Below are 26,154 nucleotides of genomic sequence, written 5' to 3'. Positions count from 1 at the left end.
AGATTCCAATTCAGTAGGTATGGAGTAGAACCCAAGATTGTGCATTTCCAACAAGTTCCAAAGTGTTGCTGTTACTGTTAGTTCATGGGCCATAAAGTTACAGAGACTACTCTTCTCATATTTTATAAGTAAATGGGGACAAGAAATATATCAAATATACTCCTAATTATCTATGCTCGTGTATATACATATGTGCATATATATATTAAATTATATATATAAATTTTTAAAATTTTGACCTGTCATTCACATGGGTTATTTTTGACTTAACCACCTTAAACTTTTAATGCAAAAGGATACTTGCAAAGTTTGTTCTCAAAAACATATAGTTCATTTATTTAAGACCAAACACTTTACTATCTCCAGATACTTGCACATATATGGAATTATCTTGTAATAAAACTCAGATGCCAGAAGCCCACCTTGCAAGTTTTCTTTGTGAGAAACAACCCCAATATGAGCAAATCAGATTAAGACCCAAAAGTATTTTTCTGAAGACAGAAAGAAAAATATCAAAGCAACAGAACCCTGATTGGAAAGACACAATACAAAGATAACAGAACTATTTTTAAGCTACATTTTATGACTAGGAGCACAGCAAAATAGTTTGAAATAGAAAGTTTTCATGCTGATTACATGAAATCAAAATACACACTGTTCAAAGACAGCTAACATTAAAAAAGGCAGCCTAGTTTATGCAATGAATTTCAGTGTTCTTTCAATCTAGGAATATTTCAAAATACATTGCAGGTACAGCTGGGAAAACTCAGTGATACTCCTGTCCAGATCTCAGCTATTAGGTTATAAAAATATTTTCACATTTCCTGCAGATGTCTAGATTCCTTTCTTTGCTAGTAATTTTAATTCAGAACTCATTATTGACAGCTGTTTGTTCTGATAGAACCTAATTGCTCTTTTACCAGACTCAGCTGCAAGTGGGCTGATTTCCTTCCCCTTATAGAGTATATTATACATAAACACAGGCAGGAAAAAAAATAACCAATTAACTAAATACGTGTGTATAAAATGATTCATTGAGAGCACTGATCAAGTAATGTATCTAATGGCAACATAGGTCAAAGGAAATTACAGCACTTACCATTTACAGTATTAATTATATGGAAATAGTCATAAGCATTAAAATATATAGATGATGAGTGGCAGCATCTGAGGATCTGCTCCTTTATTGATTGGTATGGGAGTTTTGACCTGCTCTGTTTCCAACTGGGGCCAGCTCAACCCTCCTTAAGCAACCTGGTGTTTCCTATTCCCGGAAGGTCACCATATTGAAACTGAATTTAGAGCAGACACCTGATGGGCACAGCTCACTGCAGCTCAGAACTCCTGGGCTCAATCCATCCTCCTGCTACAGCCTCCCCAGTAAATGGCACTACAGGCATGTACCACTACAAGGGGCTAAAAATTTGCCCTTTCATTCAAGAGACTTCTAAATTATTATATTTGAGTAATTGATAAGGCATTTAATCTATTGAAGAATTAACTGAATAACATCTGACATACTGTGTGCAGAGAACCTGAAATGCCTGCGACAACCAACACTAGTCAGAAGGAATCTGACACACTGTGTGATTGTTTCGCTGGGCACCGACTCTTCCTTGCTCTTCAACCATGGCTATGGATGAGTTGCTTTCCCTAACTTTGCAGAAGAGGAGTACAAATCCATTGATGTCAAAGCTACTTCCTTTGGAAGATTTTCTTAAAAGGGAATGCCTCATTTTAGCAGCTCCCCAAGAGATACAGGAACAGCTTGGCAATGCTCATTCTATCATATGCCTCAGCAGCCTTGCTTACAGAGTCTAGGCCAATTTTGAGACCCCAAGCTGCTTTCCTTAGTGGACTGGAACCCTCTGTAGAGGGGTAAACCCAGGACTGGATTCAGCAGAGACCATATGAGCAGCAAATAATACTGCATTTGAGAAGAGCAATAGCTTGTTTTATTTCCAGTCTGTGTGTTCTGGAAGTGGAGGGAATGTGATGATCAGGGATGGGCAAACTGCTCCTTAGTAAGGAACCCATTCAAGGAAAATAATCTTTCTCTTAACATCAGGGACACTATATGGCACTTCCCTTTCTGGGGGCACTAAGTGCTTCTCTTTGCAGACTTAATCTACCTCATATAGGGAGTAAGATATTAGGAATGGGATGCTTATTACCCTGATAATTCTCAGGGTTGCAGCATACATTTCCATTAATACCAGACATAATGGTAATTAGAATGCAAGCCCGAGACTCAACACTTACAAAGCCTCACATATAATGAATGTAAAGTATCCTATAGGGCTTGGTGCCCACAAAATCTGGTCCATTGCCTACTTCCAGCCTTTCTCCCAAACAAGTAGCAATAAAAGCCATTTTATATGGCATTTTAAGAATAATACTACTGCCCTTTTATTATTACTTTTTACCTATACAACACAGACTATATCATTTAGAATTCTTGCATGGCTTTGCTCTTTGTATTGTTTTGGATAATGACACTTCCACTCATGTTCATTTATCCATCCAATATTTATTGTCATTTTCATGGGTGGCATAGATCCAGGGAAGAAAGACACAATCCTGAACTCCTAGATACCATTTCTGAATTCGTATCTTTAATGGTCAGATGTTAAAATACAGGAAAGAAATTCAGTTTCTGCCTATGGACGTTAATACTTACTATGCTTAAGAAGTCCATTTTTTTCCCTTAAAAGTTCACTTTTTACTGATTAAAATAATTTAAACACAAAGTATTGGCAGAGTTGGTGAAATGGACTATTTTATTTTTACGTCAGTGTGACAGGGAAAGCAGTGATGTGATATGCTTGTTTTATGAGTCAGTTTGGCAAGTGGAAAGAACATGGACTTTAGAGATTCAACATCTGGCTCTTTTGCCTGCTAGCTGCATGATGTTAAGTCATATATTTATCCCCCCTGGGCCTCAGTTTTCTCATCTGTAAAATTTAAACCCATTCCTAAAGGTTGCTATAAGGCTATTGTTGGCAAAATGCCTTTAATTAATGTATTCTTGATAAATGTTAATTTCCTTACTCTTTTTTTTCTCTATGAATTAAGGACCTAGAGTTTAATATTTTAATTGGTAATAGCAGAGTAGATAATGCAACTTTTTCTACTCTTTCATGGCTTATTTCAAACACACTAATGAATTAATGAAACTAATATCCCATTTTATTTCCTGATTTCTATCCTCTCGAGAAAAAAATATATCATATACAAAAAAATCAAATTTTAGGTTTGAAAGGGATATTAGAGATGATCTAATCCAGTGGTTCTCAAAGTGCTACACCCTGACCAGTAGCATTATTTGGGAATTTGTTAGAAATGTAGATTTGGATGCCCTATCTTGACCTACAAAATCAGAAACTCTACAGGTGCTGTCAAACAACCTGAGTTTCAACAAGCCCCTCAGCTGACCCTGATGCATGCTAAAGTTTCAGAACCACCTCCAAGCCAATCTCTTAAATTTAACAGATGGAGAGAATGATTCGAAGGTATACATGCATCCCAATATTTATAGAAGCAATGTCCATCACAGCCAAAATATGGGAAGATCCCAAATGTCCATCAGTGAATGAACAGATAAAGAAGTTGTGGTGTGTTTGTGTGTGTGTAATGGAATATTACTGAGCCATGAGCCATAAAAAAGCATGCAATCCTGACATTTTCGATGGCATGGATGGAATTAGAGAGTATTATGCTAAGTGAAATTAGTCAGAGAAAGAAAAATACCATACAATTTTACTTATATGTGGAATTTAAGAAACAAAACAAATGAGCAAATGGAAAAAAGAGGGGGGGGGCTCTTAACTATAGAAAATAAACTTATGGTTACCAGCGGGGAGCATAGGTGTGGTGGGGTGGGTGGTGCATGGGTGAAATGGGCAATGAGGATTAGGGAGTACACTTGTCATGATGACCACTGGGTGTTGTATGGACATGTTGAATCACTATGTTGTATGCTTAAAACTAATACTACACTGTATGTTAACTAACTGGAATTTGAATAAAAACTTAAAAACAAAAATGAATGCCAAGGTGGGGGCGGGCAATAGAGATCTGTGTTTAAATAAGTTTCAGAAATTCCCTCTTGAAAGCTCACAATAGAAATGAGTACTCTATAGGATTGAGGAACTCTGTTGTAAGGTAATTTAACTTAGTTTAAGCCATACTTACTTGAAGATAGAAAAAACTCCCCAAGTAGCATCTATTAACAACTGAGGACATGGTGTTCACAAACATTAATAAGTAAGACATCCTGAATTCTGTTTCCATATTTCTTGCAGAGCATAGAATGGGTATGAAAATCATTCATCAGACTATGTGTACCAATAATTGTTTGGGAAATGCTCAATATTTTGATTTGCAAAATTGTTATTTTTATTTCTCTTTTGTTCTCTTTTTTTCTAAATCAAGTAGCTAGTAATTTCTGAATTCAGCTTTACTTTCACAGATTAAAATAAGGAAGCTTTAAGCAGGGGAGGGTGAAGCATTGGATGTTAAATAACAGTGGTGGGCCTCTGATGAACTGAGCCTTTAAATAATAACATTTAATTTTAAAATAAATGCATTGAATAAAAAGTAGTTGTCTGTAAGTCAAAGTTTGCTAAGTACTGTTTTGGAAACAAGATCTCCAGAGAGGGAGGTGTTTTGAATAGTCTGGAACCATTTTAAAACCTGATGCCATTAATGGAAAGATATGCCTACTCATGGATTGAAAGAACTGGTATTATTAAACTGTCCACTCCTCCTAAAGCAATCTACGGATTCAACACAATTTCTATCAAAATACCAACAGCATTTTTCACAGAACTAGAACAAATTATATTACAATTTGTATAGAACCAGATAGTCAAAGCAATCTTGAGAAAAAAGGAACAAAGCTGGTGGGGTTGTATCACAATTCTAGGTTTCAAGATATACTATAAAGCTGTAGTAATCAAAACAGTATTATCTGTTCATAGATAACAGTATTATCTGGCACAAAATTAGACACATAGACCAATGGAACAGAACAAAGAGCCAAGAAATAAACCCACATTTATATGGTCAATTAATCTATGACAAAAGAGGCAAAGATTTACAGAGGAAGACAGTCTCTTCAACAAATGGTAGCTGGAAAAACTGTACAGGTATGTGCAAAAGGAGAAAGTTGGGCTACCTTTCTTACACCAAACACAAAAATGAACTAAAAATGGATTAAAGACTTGAAACCACAAAAGTCCTAGAAGAAAAAATAGACAGTAATCTCTCTGACATCAGATATAAACACATTTTTCTAGATATGTCTCCTGAGATATGGGAAGCAAAAACAAAAATAAACTATTGAGACTACATCAAAATAAGAAACTTGAGCAGTGAAGGAAACCATCCACAGAACAAAAAAGCAACCCGCTGAATGGGGAAGATGTTTGCAAATAATATATCTAGAGGTTAACATTCAAAATATATAAAGAACTTTTACCACTCAACTCCTCCCCAAAAGCAATAATGATCCAATTAAAAATGAACTGAAGACCTGAGTAGACATTTTTCCAAAGAACACACCCACATGGCCAACAGACATATGAAAAAATGCTCAATATCACTAATCACTGGGAAATCCAAATCAAAGTAACAATGAGAAATCACTTCATACCTGTCAGAATGGCAAGAATCAAAAAGATAGGAAATGACAAGTGTTAGTGGAGAAAAAGTGATATGGAGAAAAAGGAACCCTTGTGCATGGAACGCAAATGGTGTAGCTACTGTGGGAAACAGTGTGGAGCTTCCTCAAAAAATTAGGGCAGCCCGGGTGGCTCGGCAGTTTAGTGCTGCCTTCAGCCCAGGGCCTGATCCTGGAGATCCAGGATTGAGTCCCATGTCGGGCTCCCTGCATGGAGCCTGCTTCTCCCTCTGCCTGTGACTCTGCCTCTCTCTCTCTCTCTGTATGTGTCTCTCATGAATAAATAAATAAAATCTTTAAAAAAAATTAAAAACAGAAATATCATGTGATCCAGTAATTCCACCACTGGGTATTTACCCAAAGAAAACAAAAACACTAATTTGAAAAGATATATGTACCCCCTATGTTTCTTGCAGCATTATTTACAATAGCCATATGGAAGCAACCCAATTGTCCACTGATGAATGGATAAAGAGGCCACACACAAACTGGAATATTACTGAGCCATAAAAAATAATGAGATTTTGCCATTTGCAACAAGGATGGACCTTGAGAGTATAATTAAGTGAAATAACTCAAACAGTGAAAGACAAATACCATGAGATTTCACTCATATGTGGAATTAAAGAAAAAAGACAAATGAACAAAGAAAAAAAGACAACCCCCCCTCAAAAAAAAAAAAAAAAAAACAACAAGACTCTTAAATACAGAGAACAAATAAGTGGTAGCCAAAAGGTAGGTGGGTGGGAACATGGCTGAAATAGATAAGAAAGAAAAGGTACAAATTTCCAGTTCCAAAATATGTTAAGTCATGGAGATGAAACGTATGCCATAGGGAATATGGTCAAAAAGATTGTAGAAATGACGTCTAGTTAGAGATGATGACTAGACCCACTGTGGGGAGCACTGAATAACATCTAGAATTGTTACATCACCATGTTGTTCATCTGAAACTAAAATTACACTGTATGTTAATCATACTTCAATAATTATGATACAAAAATCTTGATGCTGTTAAGACTTCAGACTTAGAGAAGCAGTGTAAAAGGATAGTGGCACAGGAGATAGAGTCCAGGCATCCTTCCCTGGGAGCTGAGCAAGCAGTAAGGAGTGCCTTTTATATTAAGTATGCCCATGGAAATTGAACATTTACCTGAGAAAAGGTTGCCCATTATTATCATCTCACACATTGAATAGCAGTTATGTAATAAGTTTCTTTTTAAAAATAAAAAATGAACTGTCATTTAATAAACAATGCTTGAAATGCTGATAACTAAAGCCGGGTGATGGGTGCTTAGGGGTTCATTATACACTCTCTCTACACTCGAGTATGTTTGAAATGTTACACTAAAAAATTTAGGAAAAACAGACTATTTTTTCTCCCTAAAATAAAACTCTTTCCAAGTGCAGGGTCCCTCAGGAGGGAAATAACAAAGAAGATGTTGTTTAGAACCATTAACCGAGTTCCAACTTAGCTCAGATTGGACCTAAGTTTCCCATGTCATAGCCGAACTGTGATACGATGCAGCTTTAAAAAGCAACTGTGGACATTCGTGATAATTCCAAAAGTGCTACTTGATGAGGTGATCTATATGGAAATATAGGCATAATTCACAAAAAGGTATGATGTTCACCTCAGGAACTTCTGTACCATTGCATGTTATGTACGCCATGAAGATTCACTCTAAAAATGACTTACATGCAGAATTATCATTTCAAATTTTTAAAATGAGTTTATTCCTAAACCTTTAGGAAATAGAAGCATAACAACAAAGGCATACATACATAGCTCTTATAACTGACTACATTCACAGAGCTTCTTACTGAATTCTGGAAAAGGTATTGCTAAGCTTGTGGCTTTACTGTCGTGCCCTACAAATCAGTAAGTTTGAGTTTAACTGAACCAAGATAACAAGTGAATTTCAGGCTGTAGTACATCAGAGGAAATAATCTGAAGCCAAGTCAATCATTTCCAGACACATAAAAGAGGGATGAAATGTTAACCATAGGTTAAAATGAATTTTGTGGTTTAAACGTGATTGGTTATGGTTTTTCAAATGAAAGTAATAAGCAAGAGTTCAGACGGAGCAAAACTCTTTGCCCAAATGATTAGAATTTGAACTGGGTTACAGTTGACAAAGTAAGACTTTTAACTGATTAATTATTATTTGTTTTTCATTTTATCAAGCCCCTTTGCTCATTTCTCCTAACCCCCTCCACCTTTAGTTTCTGGCAACCATCAATCTATTTTCTGTATCTAGGAGATTTTTTTTTCCTCTGTGTGTGTGTGTGTGTGTGTGTGTTAGATTCCACCTATGAGAGATCATACAGTACTTGTTTTTCACTGATCACCTGTGAACCCAAGTTAGGAATGAATTTGAAGGTAGAGAAAACTTATTATGGAGGACACCTGGGTGGCTAAGCAGTTGAGCATCTGCCTTTGGCTCAGGGCGTGATCCTGGGGTCTGGGATAGAGTCCCACATCGGGCTCCTTGCAGGGACCCTGCTCTCCCTCTGCCTGTGTCTCTGTCTCTCTCTGTGTCTCTCATGAATAAATAAAATATTTTTTTAAGAAAGAAAACTTATTGTGGCTTCTACAAAACCAAAATTCCTAAGCACCACCACAACCACCACCACCATCATCATCATCATCATCATCGAGAACGATTTAATCTACCAAATTTTATGCAGTTTTCCCATGTAGAAAAGATGCCTTTGGCAAATGACCAGATTGTTCTTTACCTTTCTATAGGAATAGATACTCTTGTGCAAGTGATTTGCACAAGATCTCATAGTTTTAGGGCAGTCCAATATCTCTTATTTTCCTAGATGTGTAATTTTCCTTTCTTAGCTTGAAAGCCAAATATGGAGTGAAAGCCATGGAACTCTGAGTAGTTCTTATTAGTATACCCTTATAGTAAAAGATCTATGAGCTTCACTTCTTACCTTGCATTTTTAAAATGCTTACTATGTATGAACTACTCCAGGAAGCTCTAAGACATATGTAAAACATGCCTCATATTTTGAGACAATCCATGGTCCTCCTTTGTCCAATCTAACAATTTTGGCTCTTGATAAAATTTAGGGGCTTTCTACTGTGACCTACTGAGGTTGCATCTTTTGTATATTTGACTTCTATATTTCCATATAGTATAAAAATTGAGCTTGGTCTCAAAGCATAGTGTAAAAAAAAAGAAAGAAAGAAAGAAACAACCCAGCATTCTCAGTTTGTATCAGGCAATGAGTAGGTCAAATCGTGTCAACTGCCTAGCCTCAGTGGTAAGAGGAGGCTCCCCACTTAGCCCTGCTCTTTAGGCTAGAGACCATGGCAGTGAGGTGAAAAAGTATAGATAGAAAAAGGCATTCCGACCTGCATCTCTTACAAACAAATCTGAGGACAGTTACAGATCCAAAAGAAAAAAAAAAATTCAGGAAACTTTTAAAAAGGTGATGATGGCCAAAAATTGGGGAGAGATTCCGGAAGACATTAAATGGACTTTTCTTCTGCTTTCTTAATTTATAGATTGGCAAAAGGACGTGTGTTTTTGGGTGACACTTATGGTTTCACTTTTCTTCTCTTGTTCTGTGAAGGAAATTCATGGTGCCCCTAGCAAGGCTGTGAGAGCAGCACAGCAGAAATCAACAGGACCCTGCAAGGTCATCAGTGTCCTATTTGGGCTGAAACGGTTTCATAAGATAACATGACAGGGACGGGTCCCGTGGCTCAGGAGTCTTAAGACCTCTTTCCACCCCCACTCAACTATGTTCTATGCCAAAAAGAGACTTTCTGTTTGCTTAACTTATCATCATTTAGTTTTCTTCAGCGCAGAAACTATTTATATATGCAGGCATTTATTTCAAGATTCTCTTCTGATTTTGGTGTTACTTCATACAGTTCTGTGAGAAATTCTCTCAGCAGCTGTACTTTAGAAGCACAAATGTACCTTAATAATGCTATTTATCAAGGCAAAGTATTTAAAAATACTTGCTAAACATTTGTTTATCTACATAAAAGATTTGAGTTTTGTACAGCTAGATTTAGGGCATATAACAAACACTGTGAGTGTGTGAAAGAAATATAAGTGATTCCAGCAGATGGCATGGGCAGAAGCAAAGGGTTTCCAAGTGCAAGGAAAAGCACAAATCCAAATTGAGAAGCCCAAATAGCTATAATTGTAACATATTTACAGTAGAATGAAGAAGGTCATTTGCATTATGTTAAGAAATATAGGGGCAGATTCTTATCTTATATAAGTGTATTACACAAAATGGGGATTTGGCACGTGGGTTGCTATCAGACAATATACCACACACAGTTTTTATTTCGATTCCAGCAGAAAAACAATATTGACAAATTTCTTTCTCTCTTTGCTTCCTACTTTATTCAATAGAAGAGGTAACAATAGCATCTGCTGTACTTGGCTGGAGTCTGGGATGAGGAAATTGTGGATGATGAGCCTCCCAGGCATATGGCCACTGAAAAGCTCACACTACAGCCATAGCACAGCCAGGCTGGAACTCCAATGGAGCAGCAGATACAAAAGGCTGCCAGTCCGAACCAAGGCAGGGCTGCCAAGACAGCATGTTAAGTCATTTTTAGTGGCCTGAGTGGTTTTCACCATCAAGGCTCCAGGCACTACTGCAAAGCAAGAGGAATTTATCTCTAATACATTCTTCTTCTCCCTCTGGCAGTCCTCTATCATTTTCTGCTGCCCTGGTCTTACTGACCACCTAGGTGCTCAGCATATTCAGGCTACTACTCAACTATCCCTCAGCTCTTCTTTCAGTCATGGTCTTAAAGATCTGTGACACTTAATTGGCTCCTTGCATCAAAATTACCTATTATGACCATCTTAGTTTCAAATATAATGCGTCCCTCCTGTTATATAGGTGCTTCCTGGCTATTTTCCTAATTAAGCTAGAAAATGTTAAGGGACTCCTTTTTTTTAAAAAAAATGTTTTATTTATTTATTCATGAGAGACACACAGAGAGAGGCAGAGCATAGGCAGAGGGAGAAGCAGGCTCCCCATAGGGAGCCCGATGAAGGACTTGATCCTAGGACTCCCGGGATCATACTCTGAGTGAAAGGCAGATGCTCAACCACTGAGCCACCCAAACATCCCAGGGACTCCTTAATCAAATTAATTGGACCAAACTTAAAAGGATCGTGATGCAGTGGGAAACATATTGGACAACAGAAGACTTGAGTCCAGGAAGAGTATATGGGAAAGCTGTCAACCTCCTTGGGCCTCATTTTATTTTCTTATCTCTGAAATTAAAGAGATAGAGCAGAAAGGGAAGGGGACGTGGGGAGGTAGAAAGGAAGAAGGCAGAAATGGAAAGACAGAAAAGAGAGAGAGGGAAGAGGGCGTGTCTGGGAAGCTTGAGGTGTCTCTTCTAGGTCCATGATTCACTGTAAATGAATCATATTCCTTGAACTTTTGAGTTTAAAAAGAAGCCTATCAACTCTAATTTAAATTCCTAAATTACAGGAAGATGTAAAGAAAATATTTTTGATAGAGTGAAAGGGGGTCAAAGAGTATAAATTTTCTCCTACCACAGAAGGTGATATTTCAGAAAAAGAATCAGGTAGCAGTTACAAAATGAATTACTTAGACTTTTCCTCTATTTTTTAAAAACTTATTTCATATTTCAACAAAAATTCTCTGTATTTTAGGGTGGGCCTGGGGGTTTTGCTCTTTAGGAGGAACATTTACTGTGGACTTAGCCCAGGCTGGCCAGGGTGGAGAGAAGAGCTCCATGCCTCCAGTATATAGGGTTCATTGACGTAGAACTCAGTGCTGGGATCAATGAAGTCACACACCATTTCTTGCTTCTCTCATAATGAAGTGGTGTCTGTTTCACTATGTCTTGATTCTGGACTGGTCCCTGCCTTGCTTTGCGCAAAAAAGAATGTGGTGAAAGTGATGATGTATGACTTCCAAGGTGTGGCCTCAAAAGGCCTCATAAGCTTCTTTGATCACCAGAACTCTGAGGCCAACAGACCAGGATTCAAGGTCATGGTGAGGGGTCAGGCTAGCTTTCCCAGTTGGCTGCAAAGGATAGCTCAGGAGAGACTAGCAGAAGACCACTGTCTGGCCCCATGTCAACTCACAGAATTGTGAGAAATAGCAGATTGTGGTGGTTTTAAGCCGGTAAATTTGGGGTGGTATTTGTAAGCAGTGGTGGTAAACTGATTACCATACCCTCCATTTCAGAAAGGTCCCCAATTCCAAAGGCACATAGATGTATCAGAAACAGAAATATGGTTACATTTTTTTTAGATTCAATGCTCAAAACCAAACCAATCTGAGACAAATGAACAAAACCAGATAAATGGAAAAGACATACTTTCTCAAATAGATCATAATTCCCAAATTCTTTTCTTTTCAAGCATTAAAAAGGAATTTGAATAAGTAGCCAGTTAGCTTTTATTATCAGAACAGAAGAGCTATAGTTAACCCTGCCCCATCTCATCTAGTCCATTTAGGTATATCATAAACCATAAACTCTACAAATATCACTGTAGATCAATGAAAGTCTTAATCATTGACACTCTCTTGGTGGACTGAAAGATGAAGAGGATTTTTTGGGAGTGGGAAAGGTATGAAGGGAGATGGGATGGAGAAAGAGAGAAAGAGACTCTTTGGAAGAAGAACTACAAAAAAAAAAAAAGAAAAGTGTTTAATTATTTCACAAGAAACTTATCTACAATAAAATTTTTGAGGGTAGCCCGGTGGCTCTGCAGTTTAGTGCCACCTTCAGGCCAGGGCCTGATCCTGGAAACCTGGGATCTTGTCCCATGTCAGGCTCCCAGCATGGAGCCCGATTCTCCCTTTGCCTGTGTCTCCGCCTCTCTCTCTCTCTCTGTGTGTCTCTCATGAATAAATAAATACAAATCTTTAAAAATAAAATCTTTGATTTAAAAATAGAGTGTGCTGCCCCAAAAATATATACATCCACCCTCCAAATAAAAGAGCAAGAGATTTTGGCGACCTTTACGTTTGGGCAGGGGGTTTGCATTATGACTCACTTGTCTTACATCCATCTAATCTTTTCTTTGGCTTCCACCAGACACTTAAAAAGGGGACAGCCACTAAGTCTTATGCCACTTAAAGGCATTCGTAGGGCTTCTTATTTTGAACTTCCAGAATGCTAGATGTCCATACCAAGTATGAGTATGAAGCAATGTGACCAATACCCTAGTAAAACAAACAAACAAACAAACAAACAAACAAACAAAAAACCAATAACAAACCAGCACTTGTCAGTCCCAAATATCATGACCCTTAGAAGCAGCCACCTTGGGAGGCTGAAGATTTATTACTGTTGCATTAATTTGCTGCCATGGTGCAAAAGTATTTTTGGAACTCTTTTTGGCAGTAGAGTTAAGAGCCTGTCACCCATTCTTTTGAATTCCCTAGTGGTAGCACATCTTCGTCCTTGAAGGTGGATTATTTATTTATTTGCTTTTTTAAGTGCCAAGAGACATGTAGAGCCAAGTCTTTGATTTGCTGGTGGCCAAGGTAGGGGATGCTATTGGCTAATTTTTCAAGTAATGAGCCTAGCTCACTGTATACTCTAAAAAGTGATTCTTCAAGTTAGTCTCGTAAAGAAGTCCTCCCAATGTTTAAAATGAAGAGGCCATTCAAACAAGTATTTTCAAGCTTTAAGGCTTTGATGTGGGCTATCATTTGGATGCATATTCTGCACAATCATAGATTAGTTTTGCTGCCATATAGCAATGGTTCTCAACTAAGCGGTGAATTTGTTCCCAAGAGGACATTTGGCATGTCTGAGGGCATTTTTGATTGTCACAATCCTTGGGGCATGCTACTGGCAGGGATGCTGAGAAATATCATTCAATGCACAGGGCAGTCTCCCACAGCAAAATTATATGACCCAAATATCAACGGTGTTGAGGTTGAAAAAGCTAGTTTTACAGTAATAATTTATTATAACAAGAGTTTTATAGTGCAATGAAATAATTACTACATGTAGAAAATATGTGTTTTTAAAGTGTCAAATGGTTGCCACTCATCTAGGTTAATATATGTATATACACACCCATGCCTTTTCTATTTATCTAACTTACAAATTACATAGAAGTCAAACTCACATTTTAGAAAAATGTGATGACGTTCTTTGTTGTTTGATAGTAAGAGAACCAATTTAAATAAGCACATATTTTATGTGGGGGTAAAACAATGATTACAAAAAATCTATTAGTACAGACCATTTATTGACTTATTTCTCTGTGGCAGGTACCTGGCTAATTATAATTTTACACATACCATCTTATTTAATCTTTATACACAATATTGTGAGGGACATACTACTATTATTCCCATCTTATTGATCAGGAAATTGAGGCTTAGAAAGGTTAAGTAAGTTGTGGTGGACAGTGCAGCTGGGATTTGAACTCCAGTAAGATGATTTCAAGTGATTTTCAACCATTTAATGTTGCCCCCAAAGGGGGATTTGGATCTGCTTAAAGCCATCTCTGTTGTGGATGGGGATAGTTCTGTTCTAATTTGTATGACATAAATTGGGAAAAATAGAAAATGGCAGTATGGTATAGACAAAGAAGAGAGGACCCTGAATTCTAAAACATGGGTTCTCAGCCAGACTTTCTATTTACTAATGGGGTATGTGGTCTTCAGTAAGTCACTTAACTTCTCAGAGTCTCAATTTCCTTATCTGTAGTGTGGGGATGTTAACGATACACCCCTACTATTTTTGTTGTAAAGATTAAGTCAAATAGATGATGGAAAAATGCTCCATCAATGGCCACTTACACAAAAGTAATTTTGTTGCTTTTCTTGGGCATGGCATGGGATGGAAAGGTGATAGTTTCCCAGGTGCCCTTGCAAGGACCTACCCCTGATATCTGACATGGACATTAATTGTTTCTTATGATACTGGCCTCACCTCTCCTCTATTGCCTTTATATCTATGTCTTTTCAAAAAAATTTCCATTTCATTAGGTACCCAGAATGCTCCCCTCAGCACCCCAAACACCTTCAGTGTGAGTCTTGTATTTCACAGCTATTGGAGCCATTACGCAATTCCTTTTAATGTTTTCCTTGGGTTCAATTACTTTTAAACTATTTCAGCGCAAGTAAGGCATTTTTCTTTTATAGGATTGTGCCATCAAAGTATTGAAGATATGGCCTCCTGATTTATATCACCATGTTGTTTCATAAATTAGGAATTTTCTCTGTATACACACTTACTAGTTTATAAAAACAAAATCTACACAATAGTTTCAATGTGGTATAATTATGTATTCTCACCTTAAAATGTTTCCATAAATAAGGACAAAATTTGTATATTCTATCCATTTTCTTATCGAGAGTTGTTGATATTTTTAACAAACCAGTCTTTCATCTCTAGAAGGCTAGCTTCTCTTATTACTTAACTTATATATGAAAATGAATCCCAGGTTTAAGGAAAATATGGGTCTATGGTTTGCATTTGTCAGCATCTCAAAACTATCACATATTTTGGCAATACTTGTGGTCTTTGATCTAAAGATATTTGAATGGAACATTGGGGAAAATAAAGGATGGAATTTAGAATGAATGGTTAAAATGCATTAAATAATTTTCCATAGATTTCTTAACTCCTTTGGATCACAAGGTTTCTTAGTTTTATGATCATATGCAACATGTTCCCAAACTCTTTTTACCTTGAAAAGGCTATTTTCGTCAATATTGGTTTGATGTTAGAAGTAAATGGTTATGTTATAAATATGATCTAAGTAGTTTCTTGGTTGTGCTTTTACCTATAAAGTCAAAAAGAATTATCAAGATTGGATCTTAGGAATCTTTCTAAACCCAAATTTTCATTTGATTTTTTTTATCCAACTACCTTGGTAGTCCACTGATGCTTCCAAAACATTATTGATCTACATCTAGCCCTCAGTTCCTATTCTTCAGGGTTTTATTTTTTTTTTAAGTTTTTGTTTATTTATTTGTGTATGAGAGAGCAAGTGAATGGAAGTAGGGGGGGGGGCAGAGGCAGAGGGAGAAGCAGACTCCCTGCTGAGCAAGGAGTCTGATTTGGGGTTCAATCCCAGAACCCCAGCATCATGACCTGAGCTGAAGGCAGCCTCTTAACCGATTGAGCCACCCAGGTGCCCCCAATTCCTTCTGGTTTTATTTATTTATTTTTTTTTTAATTAAAAAAAATTTTTTTTTCCTTCTGGTTTTAAAGACCAGTTTGATTCTATAATGTACCAGACTTTAATTATCCTTAGAAGGACTGTTTTACTGTTCTTGAAATCTTTTCATTTAGAAAACAGATTTAGGGGGTCTTGATCTATCCTTCCTTCACGTTTATTCACAAATAAATTTCTCATATAAAGATAATATATTCCCTTGATCCTAAAAGGGGTTAACCATGACTCAAAGTTTGTGTCATGGGTCAAGGGTTTATAACTGACATAGTGAAATTATGGCTTCACCCCAATTTATTCATTCTTAACAAAAAGCAAATTCAAATCAGCTGTCATATTCTTTTGGTACTAGTAAAATATAAACCACAAATTCTTCTACAAAACAACATAAAGAAGAGGGCTCAAAAGGGAGAAAAGGGAATAAAACTTCTTTGTTTTCTAAAAGGAAGAGTGAAAAAATATGGGGAAATGCAACATATGATCTCTATGAAAACCTAAGTTTAATAAATAACTTGAAAGATGTGTCCCTTAGTTTCTTTCAAAAGTAGATTTTTTAAGTAAGGAGAAAAATCCTGCATATCTCTATTCATGTACTACATAGATATCTGTGAAGTGGTAATGGCAAATACCCATCTGACAATCATTCAGTCAACAAATATATACTTGGGAGATAAGTGTAAGGAACTAAGGTAGTCTCGGCAACAAGAAAAGTCAGAACTAGATAAAATAGATATGATGATGAGTAAACAGGTCAAGGATTTTGAAATAGGGGCTGAATTTACAACCTCCTTGTGCTTAATGCTCCTCACAAATAAAATGGAACCGTTTTGTGGATTAAATGAGTGATCCCTTAAGTGCTTAGTGATACTTTGATAACAGTGATGGTTCAGTAATGAGTGGCTACTGTGATTATTCTAAAACGATTAAGATGTAGAAGAGACATGCTAGCAATTACTGTTGATACAGAAAGAGTGAAATAAAGGCTAGAATGTGGCCTTGTGATGTGGAGTCAGAAAGAAAGGAATGGCTCATTCTGACTAGGTCATCAGAGTAAGCTTAAAAAGTGAAATGCCCTCAAAGTGGGTGGCCAAAAGTAGACGTGAGGAACACCAAGTGATCTAAAGGTTGGAAAATTCTCTTGGTCAATAGGGACAGGCAACCTAGGGCCACAGTGGCTACGTTATCAGTAGTGGCATGAGCTGAGGCAAGTAAGTTGGTCCTCCTTGGTCTGTTTCTTCTTGTGTAAAATGGGAAAATAAGGTTTCTACCTCTGAAGATAACTGATAGTATAAAAAACATTAACACATGTAAAACACTTAGGTAGATTTCCGGTGGAGAAGAAAGAGTAATTGCTGTTGATGAAGGGTTCAGTATGTTTAACTATTATTATGGCTAAAAAACAGGGAGCTATGTCTATATTTAATAATGGAAGGGAGAGCACGTAGGAAAGAACATAAAAGAGTTGTAGAAAAAAGGACTCAGAAGTATGTATACGAAAAATAAAGACAATTTAAAATAATTAAATTCTCATAAGCAATACCATAAAATATAAAGAGAGAAAAATACAGTCTCATGTTAAACAAACAAATAGTCCAGCCCTGAAATTATCTTACTGTTTCTATAAAAATTTCTAAAACACCACATGGAATTCAATTAACTTCAGAAAGCAATTATTGAGCACCTAGTATGATGTAAGTTACAAATGTGCATAATTCATTGCACATGCCTTCTGGGATTTCAAGGCATATGTGATCTGTACACATACAGCTAAATATGCTATGTGTGAACCTATGTTATAAGAACTCAGAGAATATAGTGTTTAATTCTTTCTTCAGGAAGAGGAATGGGAAATGAGCTTTAAAGGATTCTCCATGATTTCAACTCAGTTGTTTACAATATGAAGCAATCCCTATAAATGGATGAGTTGAGCAATATGTAAAATAGGGATAGGGAAGGTTTGGAAAACTGGATAGTGCATCCCAGTTAAAGGCTTTCAAGTTCAAATTTAAAAAAAAATGTCAACAAAACCATCTGAGCCTAGTTTGCAGCCTTTGCAATACACAGGACAAGTGCTACTTGAGATGGATTAGGAAACAAGGTTGAACATAATCAAGAGAGGGGAATAGGTGAAATTCTAGAGTGGATAAATATTTACCAAGAGCCAGAGATGAAAGTACTTGGAATATGTAGCTAGTGGTAATAGCTAAGAGTGAACAATGAGGCAAGAGGGAGACATCAGGCTAGATCAACAAAGAGCCAGGAACACAATGCTAGGTTCAAACTTCATCTTGAGGGCATCAAGAACCGTCACATTAGCTATTATGTATCCTTAGCAGTATCATCTTAAGAGTTCAATGGTTTCTCAAGTCTTCACAAATACAAATTTGTTATTATAAATGATTCTAACTCAGCAAATGAGAAAATGTGCTCTGTCACTGGGGAAAATTTGATGGAATTACCATAATGGAAAACATCTACATTTTTTAAAAATCCACGCAATTAAAAATTGTCTATTTTTAACAGCTGGTTATTCACAGGATACATGACTCAAGTCATATAGATTATAGCCAAGGTAATGTTATCTTCTCTTGAGTTGTAAATATTCTTACAGCTTTTAAAACTTAGTAATTTCTATACTAATAATTTGATATTTCATATTTCTACATACTATGCAGTGTTCTAAGTGCTTTATCATTTTATATCATTTCATTTAATCTCTATGAAATTCTTATTGTTATGGAGAGCATTACCACTTTACAGGTGAAGAAACAGAGGCCAGCAGATATGAAATAACTTGCCCAAAGGCCCACAACCCATAAGCGAACAATCCAGCATTTTACCCAGGCAAAATATGTATTTTCTCTTTTAAGAGTGTGTACTCCTAACTCTGAGTTTATATGCTCTTTATGAACTGACTGCTAGTTTGAGCTGGTCTTCCTTCCTATGCCCATAGAACCATTCTTCTAGGAACGTGGTAGACCTTATCCGTTGTGACTTGGCAAGGTCTTATCTGTGGTTACCACTAGGCTATCCTCCTAACTCTTTCTAGCTACTGACTATTGGAATTTCTTTTACTCACAGTAGCTCTTTTTAGTCCTGGCTCATTTATCAATAGACATAACTACTGGAGGAATGTGCATTTTCTCTTTTTCTGCCCCCTCCTCCCTCTGTTTGGTCTACTACCAGACTTCATTTAAAACCTCCTCCATCCTCACATATCTGTTTGGCAGAAGGCTTGGGTTTGAGTTTGTCACTACTTTTTCATGACAGAGGGGGAAAAAAGTCAAATCCATCATACAAGAAATCATAACATGAAATACAGTATTTACATCCCAGAGTATTCATGTGATTATTTACAGCATGATCATGGTTACCTGTCAACAATAACCCTTTGTGACATGTCTATTGTGGCTTTCTGCAAAGTTTCTTCCTGCTTAGAGATGATTTCTAAAATAGAATTTCTAGGGGTGCCTGGGTGAGTTAATCAGCTAAGTGTCTGTTTTCAGCTCAGGTCATGATTCCAGGGTCTTGGGGGAGATTCCCCACACTGGGCTCCCTGCTTGGTGGGGAGTCTGCTGCTACCTCTCCCCTCTGCTTATGCTCTGGCTTACTCTCTCTTTCTCAAATGAATAAATAAAATCTTAAAAAAAAACCTAGCATTTCTTGGGGCCCCACACAAGCTTTCGCTGTCTGCAGTGACTTTTCTCTGCCACCTCCTCAGAAAAAAATGTGCTCTGAAATTTTTATTTTATTTATTCATGAGACACACACACACAGAGAGAGAGAGAGAGAGAGAGAGAGAGAGAGAGAGAGAGGCAGAGACACAGGCAGAGGGAGAAGCAGGCTCCATTCAGGGAGACTGATGTGGGACTCAATCCCGGGTCTCTAGGATCAGGCCCTGGGCTGAAGGCAGTACGCTAAACCGCTAAACCACTGAGCCACCCCAGCTGCCCTGAAATTTTAACATGCACTGTGACCAAGTCAAGAATTCGTGATGCTTTGCATGGTAACAGTGCAGACATGGTCTCTCCTAAATAATACAGCTAAGACTTCTCACAGGCACATGAGATAACCTATGGTTGAACACAGATCATTTCTCAGAGCTCAGTTTATGCTGCATCTTTCCCTCATTGTTTCAAAGTCACTAATAAATTTCTTCTACCAATGTATCTACTTTTCTGTTTAATACAAAGCTTCTCCAGAGCCTCAGGCACAGGCACTTCCAAATGTCAACAGCTATTAGCTCTGCACATTCATCTTTGTTTCTTTGTTTTCTCTAAAGTTGTCTGTATCTCTTAGAAGTGAGTCCAGGTAGCTTAACATAACATACGGCTCTGTGTAGTGTGTGTGTGTGTGTGTGTGTGTGTGTATGTGTGTGTGTGTGTAGGAGTGTATGTATTTTCTCAAAATATCATTTAGATATCTATCTTATCTCTCCTACTTGCCTGCAAGATTTTTGGATCCAACTAAGTATCTAGCATATAGCCTTACACTTTGCATATGATCAACAGAGGATAAATTGCATTTTTAAATTATCAGTCAATCAATCATTCAATCAAGTTTCCCAGGTCCTCCACTTTAATTCACAATATTGGAAAACATATTTTGAGAGGGGGGACATGCTATATTTCAAATGGTAATGCAAATACAATGTCTTGTGAAAACTACCAAGTTAGGTTTCTTTAATTTTTATTTGTATTTTATAGATAGATAGATATGTCTATATCTCTATCTATCTATATGTATATCTCAGTGTTTGTGTATGTGCTTATGTATATATCTCTGTATGTATGAATGCATGTATCCATGTGAACTGAATTTTTGCCATTAGGACTATGAGGGAAACCTTTCTTCAGTGAGCCAAAACTTCTGTTTCCCTATCCTGCGACCAAAATCCATCTGAAAACACTTCATGTGTGATCTTCATAATCAACTTGAGCAGGGACACCACGTCACCAGGCATAATGGCTGTTTGAGGTCTGCAAAGAAGTATGTATAACAGTATAGAGGCTGATCAAACTAGTGCGTGCTGAAAACAACAGGCAGGTGAACCAGAAACCTGCTGTCATGATGCAAAAGCCTTTATCAAATAAACAAAAATAATTTCTAGTGTTCCAGAATCATGCAAAACACTGCAACATAGTGTCAGGTTAAGAGCAATAAGTACTCGATTTTAAGACATGAGCTGGACTATGTCTGGCTTCCTAACTCTCAGTACTTGAACCAAACCCTGTAGCTTTTTTTCTGCTCCCTTCTCTTGGTCTGACATATTGTTAAGAACATCAAACAGAATAAAGCATGGAAGAATGCTTCGGAATTTGTAAAATACTCTGTAAATATACTGTGATGTTATTAGTTGAGTTGTGAAAAAATTGCTGGGGAAGAGAAATAAAATATCTTGTTTAAATCCTGCTAGGCCACTGTTCAGCAATTACCATTGTAACGTGGGTTAGTTAGGTGAATTTTGTTGCTTTTATTCTGATCTATCTCTTGTCCCCATCTTTTGTAAAAACAGATGTCATTTCTAGGATCCAGGATATTATGCTCAAGCATAATATGGGATGTGAAAGTGTTATACTATTAAGTGATGATAGAAGTGGTTTATGATAGATGTTTTCTTTCTTTTTTTTAAATATACTTAACCTACTGCATTTTACACATCTGTGAAAGAAATCATATTCTCTCATGTTTGAATAACCCAGTTTACAAAGAACTATTATGATTATATGAACTATACATTCATATTGTGATATATAGAACTTGACTGGGTATCTTTAATAATATGTTAGTAATGATATTTGAGAGAGGAACTAAGGAACTGGTAAGAAACAGTTAAATACTAAAAAACATATAAACACTACATAGTAGAACCTGAGTGGTGATAGAATGTTAGTCAGAATTAAGTAAAAAGTAATACTAAATTATAAAACATTTCAAAAGAAATCTAGACTCATTACTTCCAAGTATAAAAAGTAAATTCTTCTAAAATATAGGTCTTCATATCATATTAAATAAATTCTTAAAACTCAAATTAGTATATTTTCTATATGTGATTTGATAATACTAATATGTAGAAGGTATCTTTAAGCAACAAGACACCTTCTTTAAAACCTTTTATATTTATAGAATTACTTTGTTCAGCAATTTTTTTTCCTATATATAGAAAAAAGGTTGTATCTTCCCAGGTCACAAGAACTTGTCAAATAGTTTATAGTTTATCTATCTATCTATCTATCTATCTATCTATCTATCTATCTATCATCTTTTAAAGAATATTCCTCACAAAGATGAAACTTGAACCAAATTATAAGATTGATTCTTGATTCTTTTCTGTTTCATATGTTTAATGCCATATGCACAGTTAATGTTGTGTTTATCTATTTATTTATTTTTGCTCCAAAGAGAGAACAGCATGAACCATAGTTGCTTATCATCTCCAGAGTGGAATATTCATCTCTATCAAATGCTTTCTATGAATGTCAGTATAGGCCTCATTTGACTAAAATCCACCTGTGTTATTTATAAAGAGGTCTACTTTCCCAGAATATCAAGAAGTTGGAAAGAGAATATCCAATGAGGAACAATTGATCTTTCTGTTTCCTCTCCAACCTTCTGACTATGAGAAAAACAAATGTTCTAAGAGGTTCTTACCTGCAGTGCACAACCATGGGACCCGCATCAGGAGGGTTACAGGTTTTGACTCTCCGTAAGAAAGCTAGGAAAGGTGTGGGGTGTTCTGGAACGCCGTGATCAGGCCAGGCGGTGAACTGGAATTGTCTTACTTCTCTCTTCTCGCTTGACCCATTCTGTGAAGTAGGAAGACTCTGTGAAATTCTGCATTCCTACCCTCAGGCTATAACAATGAGTAGTAACACGGAAAAGGTAACATGAAAATGTGCTACCTTAATTTGTCACCCTACCCCCATGACCTTTCGGAAGATGCACTCTTTGGAGGTATCAATGCCAAGCTATTTGTAAATGACAACTATATGCTCAGGAAGATAAACATTCTTAGCTGAGAAGCATTACATTTTGCAGGTAAAATGTAATGCTTCCAGGACTGCTCCTGATATATTTTATAGAAAGAACTAGTTCTTCTTCATCTATTCTTCATTTGCCAAAAACTTCTGTTCGGAGTGAGAGTTCCATATTTACTGATAAATCACTGGACAAGGAGAAAAATTGCTGAGTGGTAATGGAAGAATTATTTCATTCTTCACAGTTGCCAGTGGAATCAAGATTTAAGTATAGTCTTAAGATATTTGATTTCTCAAAGGACGCTTTCTTTAAATAATGGAAAGGGAAAAGGGAGAGAGAAAGAGAAACAAAAAAGGCAAACCTTGTAAAGTGCAAATGTCCGCACACAGTACGTGGCCAGTTCCACTGTATCGAGCAGCGTCACTTGGACCAGTCCATGGCTTTCCGTGCCTCTACTGGGCCAATACTGGTCACACTTCACCTAGAAGAAACAAGTGACACATTCAGGGCAGATGCTCATCAATTTCTCTATTAGTTTCACTCTGAGTTGCTGTTGAAGGAAAACAGCTTTTTTGCATTTCATTTTATGTTGATCTTTTTTCTGGCACGCATTCTTGTTATCCCAATATATGTAAATTACTGCTCTGATGCCAATATAAACCACATTTTTCAAACTGGTAGGAATACTAAGCAGTAACAGATTCAATTTTCCTGGAGAAAAATAAATTGCAGATTGTTGCTGAGTAAAACAAGGAAAGAGGTATTTGAAACTTTAGAGTACTTGAAAAGAAAACACAAATTTGTTCTGGGATATACGTTATGAATCGCGTCAGGATTATGCTCAGCCATTTAAATAACACAGTGAGATAGTGTTCATCCATCAAGGTTTAAAAGGCACAAGCTAGTTCATCTTGAACTATCATGATTTCCAAATATACTTGTTTAAATAAAAGTAGAATAATTTGTGAAGCTATCAAAGTATAATAAACAACACAGCATTGTAAAAAATACAAGATAAATGGTATTTGTATCCAAAACAAATTAAATCTGTAATGTGTAGTGGAGAAAGAGCTGTGTGTTCTTTGAAACTGGTCTCAGAGGGTCACACACTGGTGCAAAGTTCAAGTAATTTAAAATTCATTCATATCAGATAAATAATCTACAATTTCTACGTGCAGTTGAATAAAAACACATAAAAGGTATTCAAGCCAATTAGTTTAACATGCAACAGAAAAATAATTCCAGGTCTGGAATATGTTTCAAATTACTGACTATGTTCTGTGGGCATTAAAAAAACATAATAAAAATGACAAACACAGCAGTATATTTTCTAGTAAGGTCATAGATACGAATATATTCACCCTTTCTATCTCAGATTAAAAGAAAGAAAAAGATGGGAGTAATTCTTAACTGAAATGCCTTTCTCTAGGTAAAGAAATCTAATACCATTTTATATTAGGAAACATACCTTGTAGTTGAGAAAGAAAGATTTAAAAGTCATAATCTGGATTTAAACAAAAGCAATGAGGCATTATTATCATAGACACTAGAATTTTTTGGTCCAGTGAATAGAATTGGTAGATAATTATTTACTTTCATGTTGAATATAAATATTAGTAGCATTCTGTGAATAATACTATAATTTTTCTCTTTCATAGACATCTGCTCCTCAAAGGATTCAAGGTCTTTCTATCTAGATCCTGAACCGTCTATAAAAAAAAAAAAAAATCAGAGATTTTATTCTCTAATTTTCTAGACAATAAAAAGTTGAAGGCCACTTTAACGTACAGTTATATAGTAAGTGGACATTGAATTCACAAGGTTTGACTCTCGTGCTTTTATTTCAATGGTGAGGCCACACAAACATCACTTATTAAACAAAAATGATTCAAGTAAGATGAGAAATTTTTGTCTCAATAGGATTTTTAAAAACATGCTTACATGTTCCGTAGATGCATAATGTTTTCTTCTGTGTTTATATTTCTATGTTCTACTTGTTATTTCTAACAATAACACAAGGCAAAGACAATATTCTTTCAGGAGAATATTGATGTAGCAATACCCTGACTCAGTGCCTCTGTATGTTCTCTGACCATCCATTAAAACATTAAGTTGTATGTTGGATGGAATTAACAGAAGATACCCCCTGAATAGAGCCAACAGTAGCCACGATTCAGACGAAAAGAAAATCACAAAAAGTATACCCTAAAAACTATAGAACACTTCTGAAAGAAATTGAGGAAGACACAAAGAGATGGAAAAATATTCCATGCTCATGGATTGGCAGAATTAATATTGTGAAAATGTCAATGTTACCCAGGGCAATTTACACGTTTAATGCAATCCCTATCAAAATACCATGACTTTCTTCAGAGAGTTAGAACAATTTATTTTAAGATTTGTGTGGAATCAGAAAAGACCCCGAATAGCCAGGGGAATTTTAAAAAAGAAAACAATAGCTGGGGGCATCACAATGCCAGATTTCAGGTTGTACTACAAAGCTGTGGTCATCAAGACAGTTGTGGTACTGGCACAAAAACAGACACATAGATCAATGGAACAGAATAGAGAATCCAGAAGTGGACCCTGAACTTTATGGTCAACTAATATTCGATAAAGGAGGAAAGCCTATCCATTGGAAGAAAGACAGTCTCTTCAATAAATGGTGCTGGGAAAATTGGACATCCACATGCAGAAGAATGAAACTGGACCACTCTCTTTCACCATACACAAAGATAAACTCAAGGTGGATGAGAGATCTAAATGTGAGACAAGATTCCATCAAAATCCTAGAGGAGAACACAGGCAACACCCTTTTTGAACTTGGCCACAGTAACTTCTTGCAAGGTACATCCACAAAGGCAAAAGAAACAAAAGCAAAAATGAACTATTGGGACTTCATCAAGATAAGAAACTTTTGCACAGCAAAGGATACAGTCAACAAAACTAAAAGACAACCTACAGAATGGGAGAAGATATTTGCAAATGACATATCAGATAAAGGGCTAGTTTCCAAAATCTATAAAGAACTTATTAAACTCAACGCAAAGAAACAAAGAATCCAATCATGAAATGGGCAAAAGACATGAAGAGAAATCTCACAGTGGAAGACATGGACATGGCCAACATGCACATGAGAAAATGCTCTGCATCACTTGCCATCAGGGAAATAAAATCAAAACCACAATGAGATCCCACCTCACACCAGTGAGAATGGGGAAAATTAACAAGGCAGGAAACCACAAGTTTTGGAGAGGATGCGGAGAAAAGGGAACCCTCTTACACTGTTGGTGGGAATGTGAACTGGTGCAG

The 26,154-nt window shown here is 36.5% G+C and overlaps 1 protein-coding gene across 40 annotated transcripts in view; it reads right to left on the bottom strand.

Annotated features, from left to right (window-relative positions):
- PTPRD (protein tyrosine phosphatase receptor type D) overlaps positions 1 to 26,154 on the bottom strand; it is a 508,136-nt gene that overhangs the window by 27,138 nt on the left and 454,844 nt on the right. For all 40 annotated transcript variants that reach the window (XM_041763191.1, XM_041763202.1, XM_041763197.1 and 37 more), the window contains 2 exons: positions 23,204 to 23,323; positions 22,516 to 22,670 (listed from right to left, as the gene is read on the bottom strand). In XM_041763191.1, coding sequence (XP_041619125.1) covers positions 22,516 to 22,670; positions 23,204 to 23,323 — 275 coding nt within the window. The remainder of the gene's footprint in view (positions 1 to 22,515; positions 22,671 to 23,203; positions 23,324 to 26,154) is intronic.

The sequence above is a fragment of the Vulpes lagopus genome, chromosome 7, assembly GCF_018345385.1.
Source record: "Vulpes lagopus strain Blue_001 chromosome 7, ASM1834538v1, whole genome shotgun sequence".
Lineage (NCBI taxonomy): Eukaryota > Metazoa > Chordata > Mammalia > Carnivora > Canidae > Vulpes > Vulpes lagopus.
This window is presented reverse-complemented; position numbering and strand designations above follow the sequence as displayed.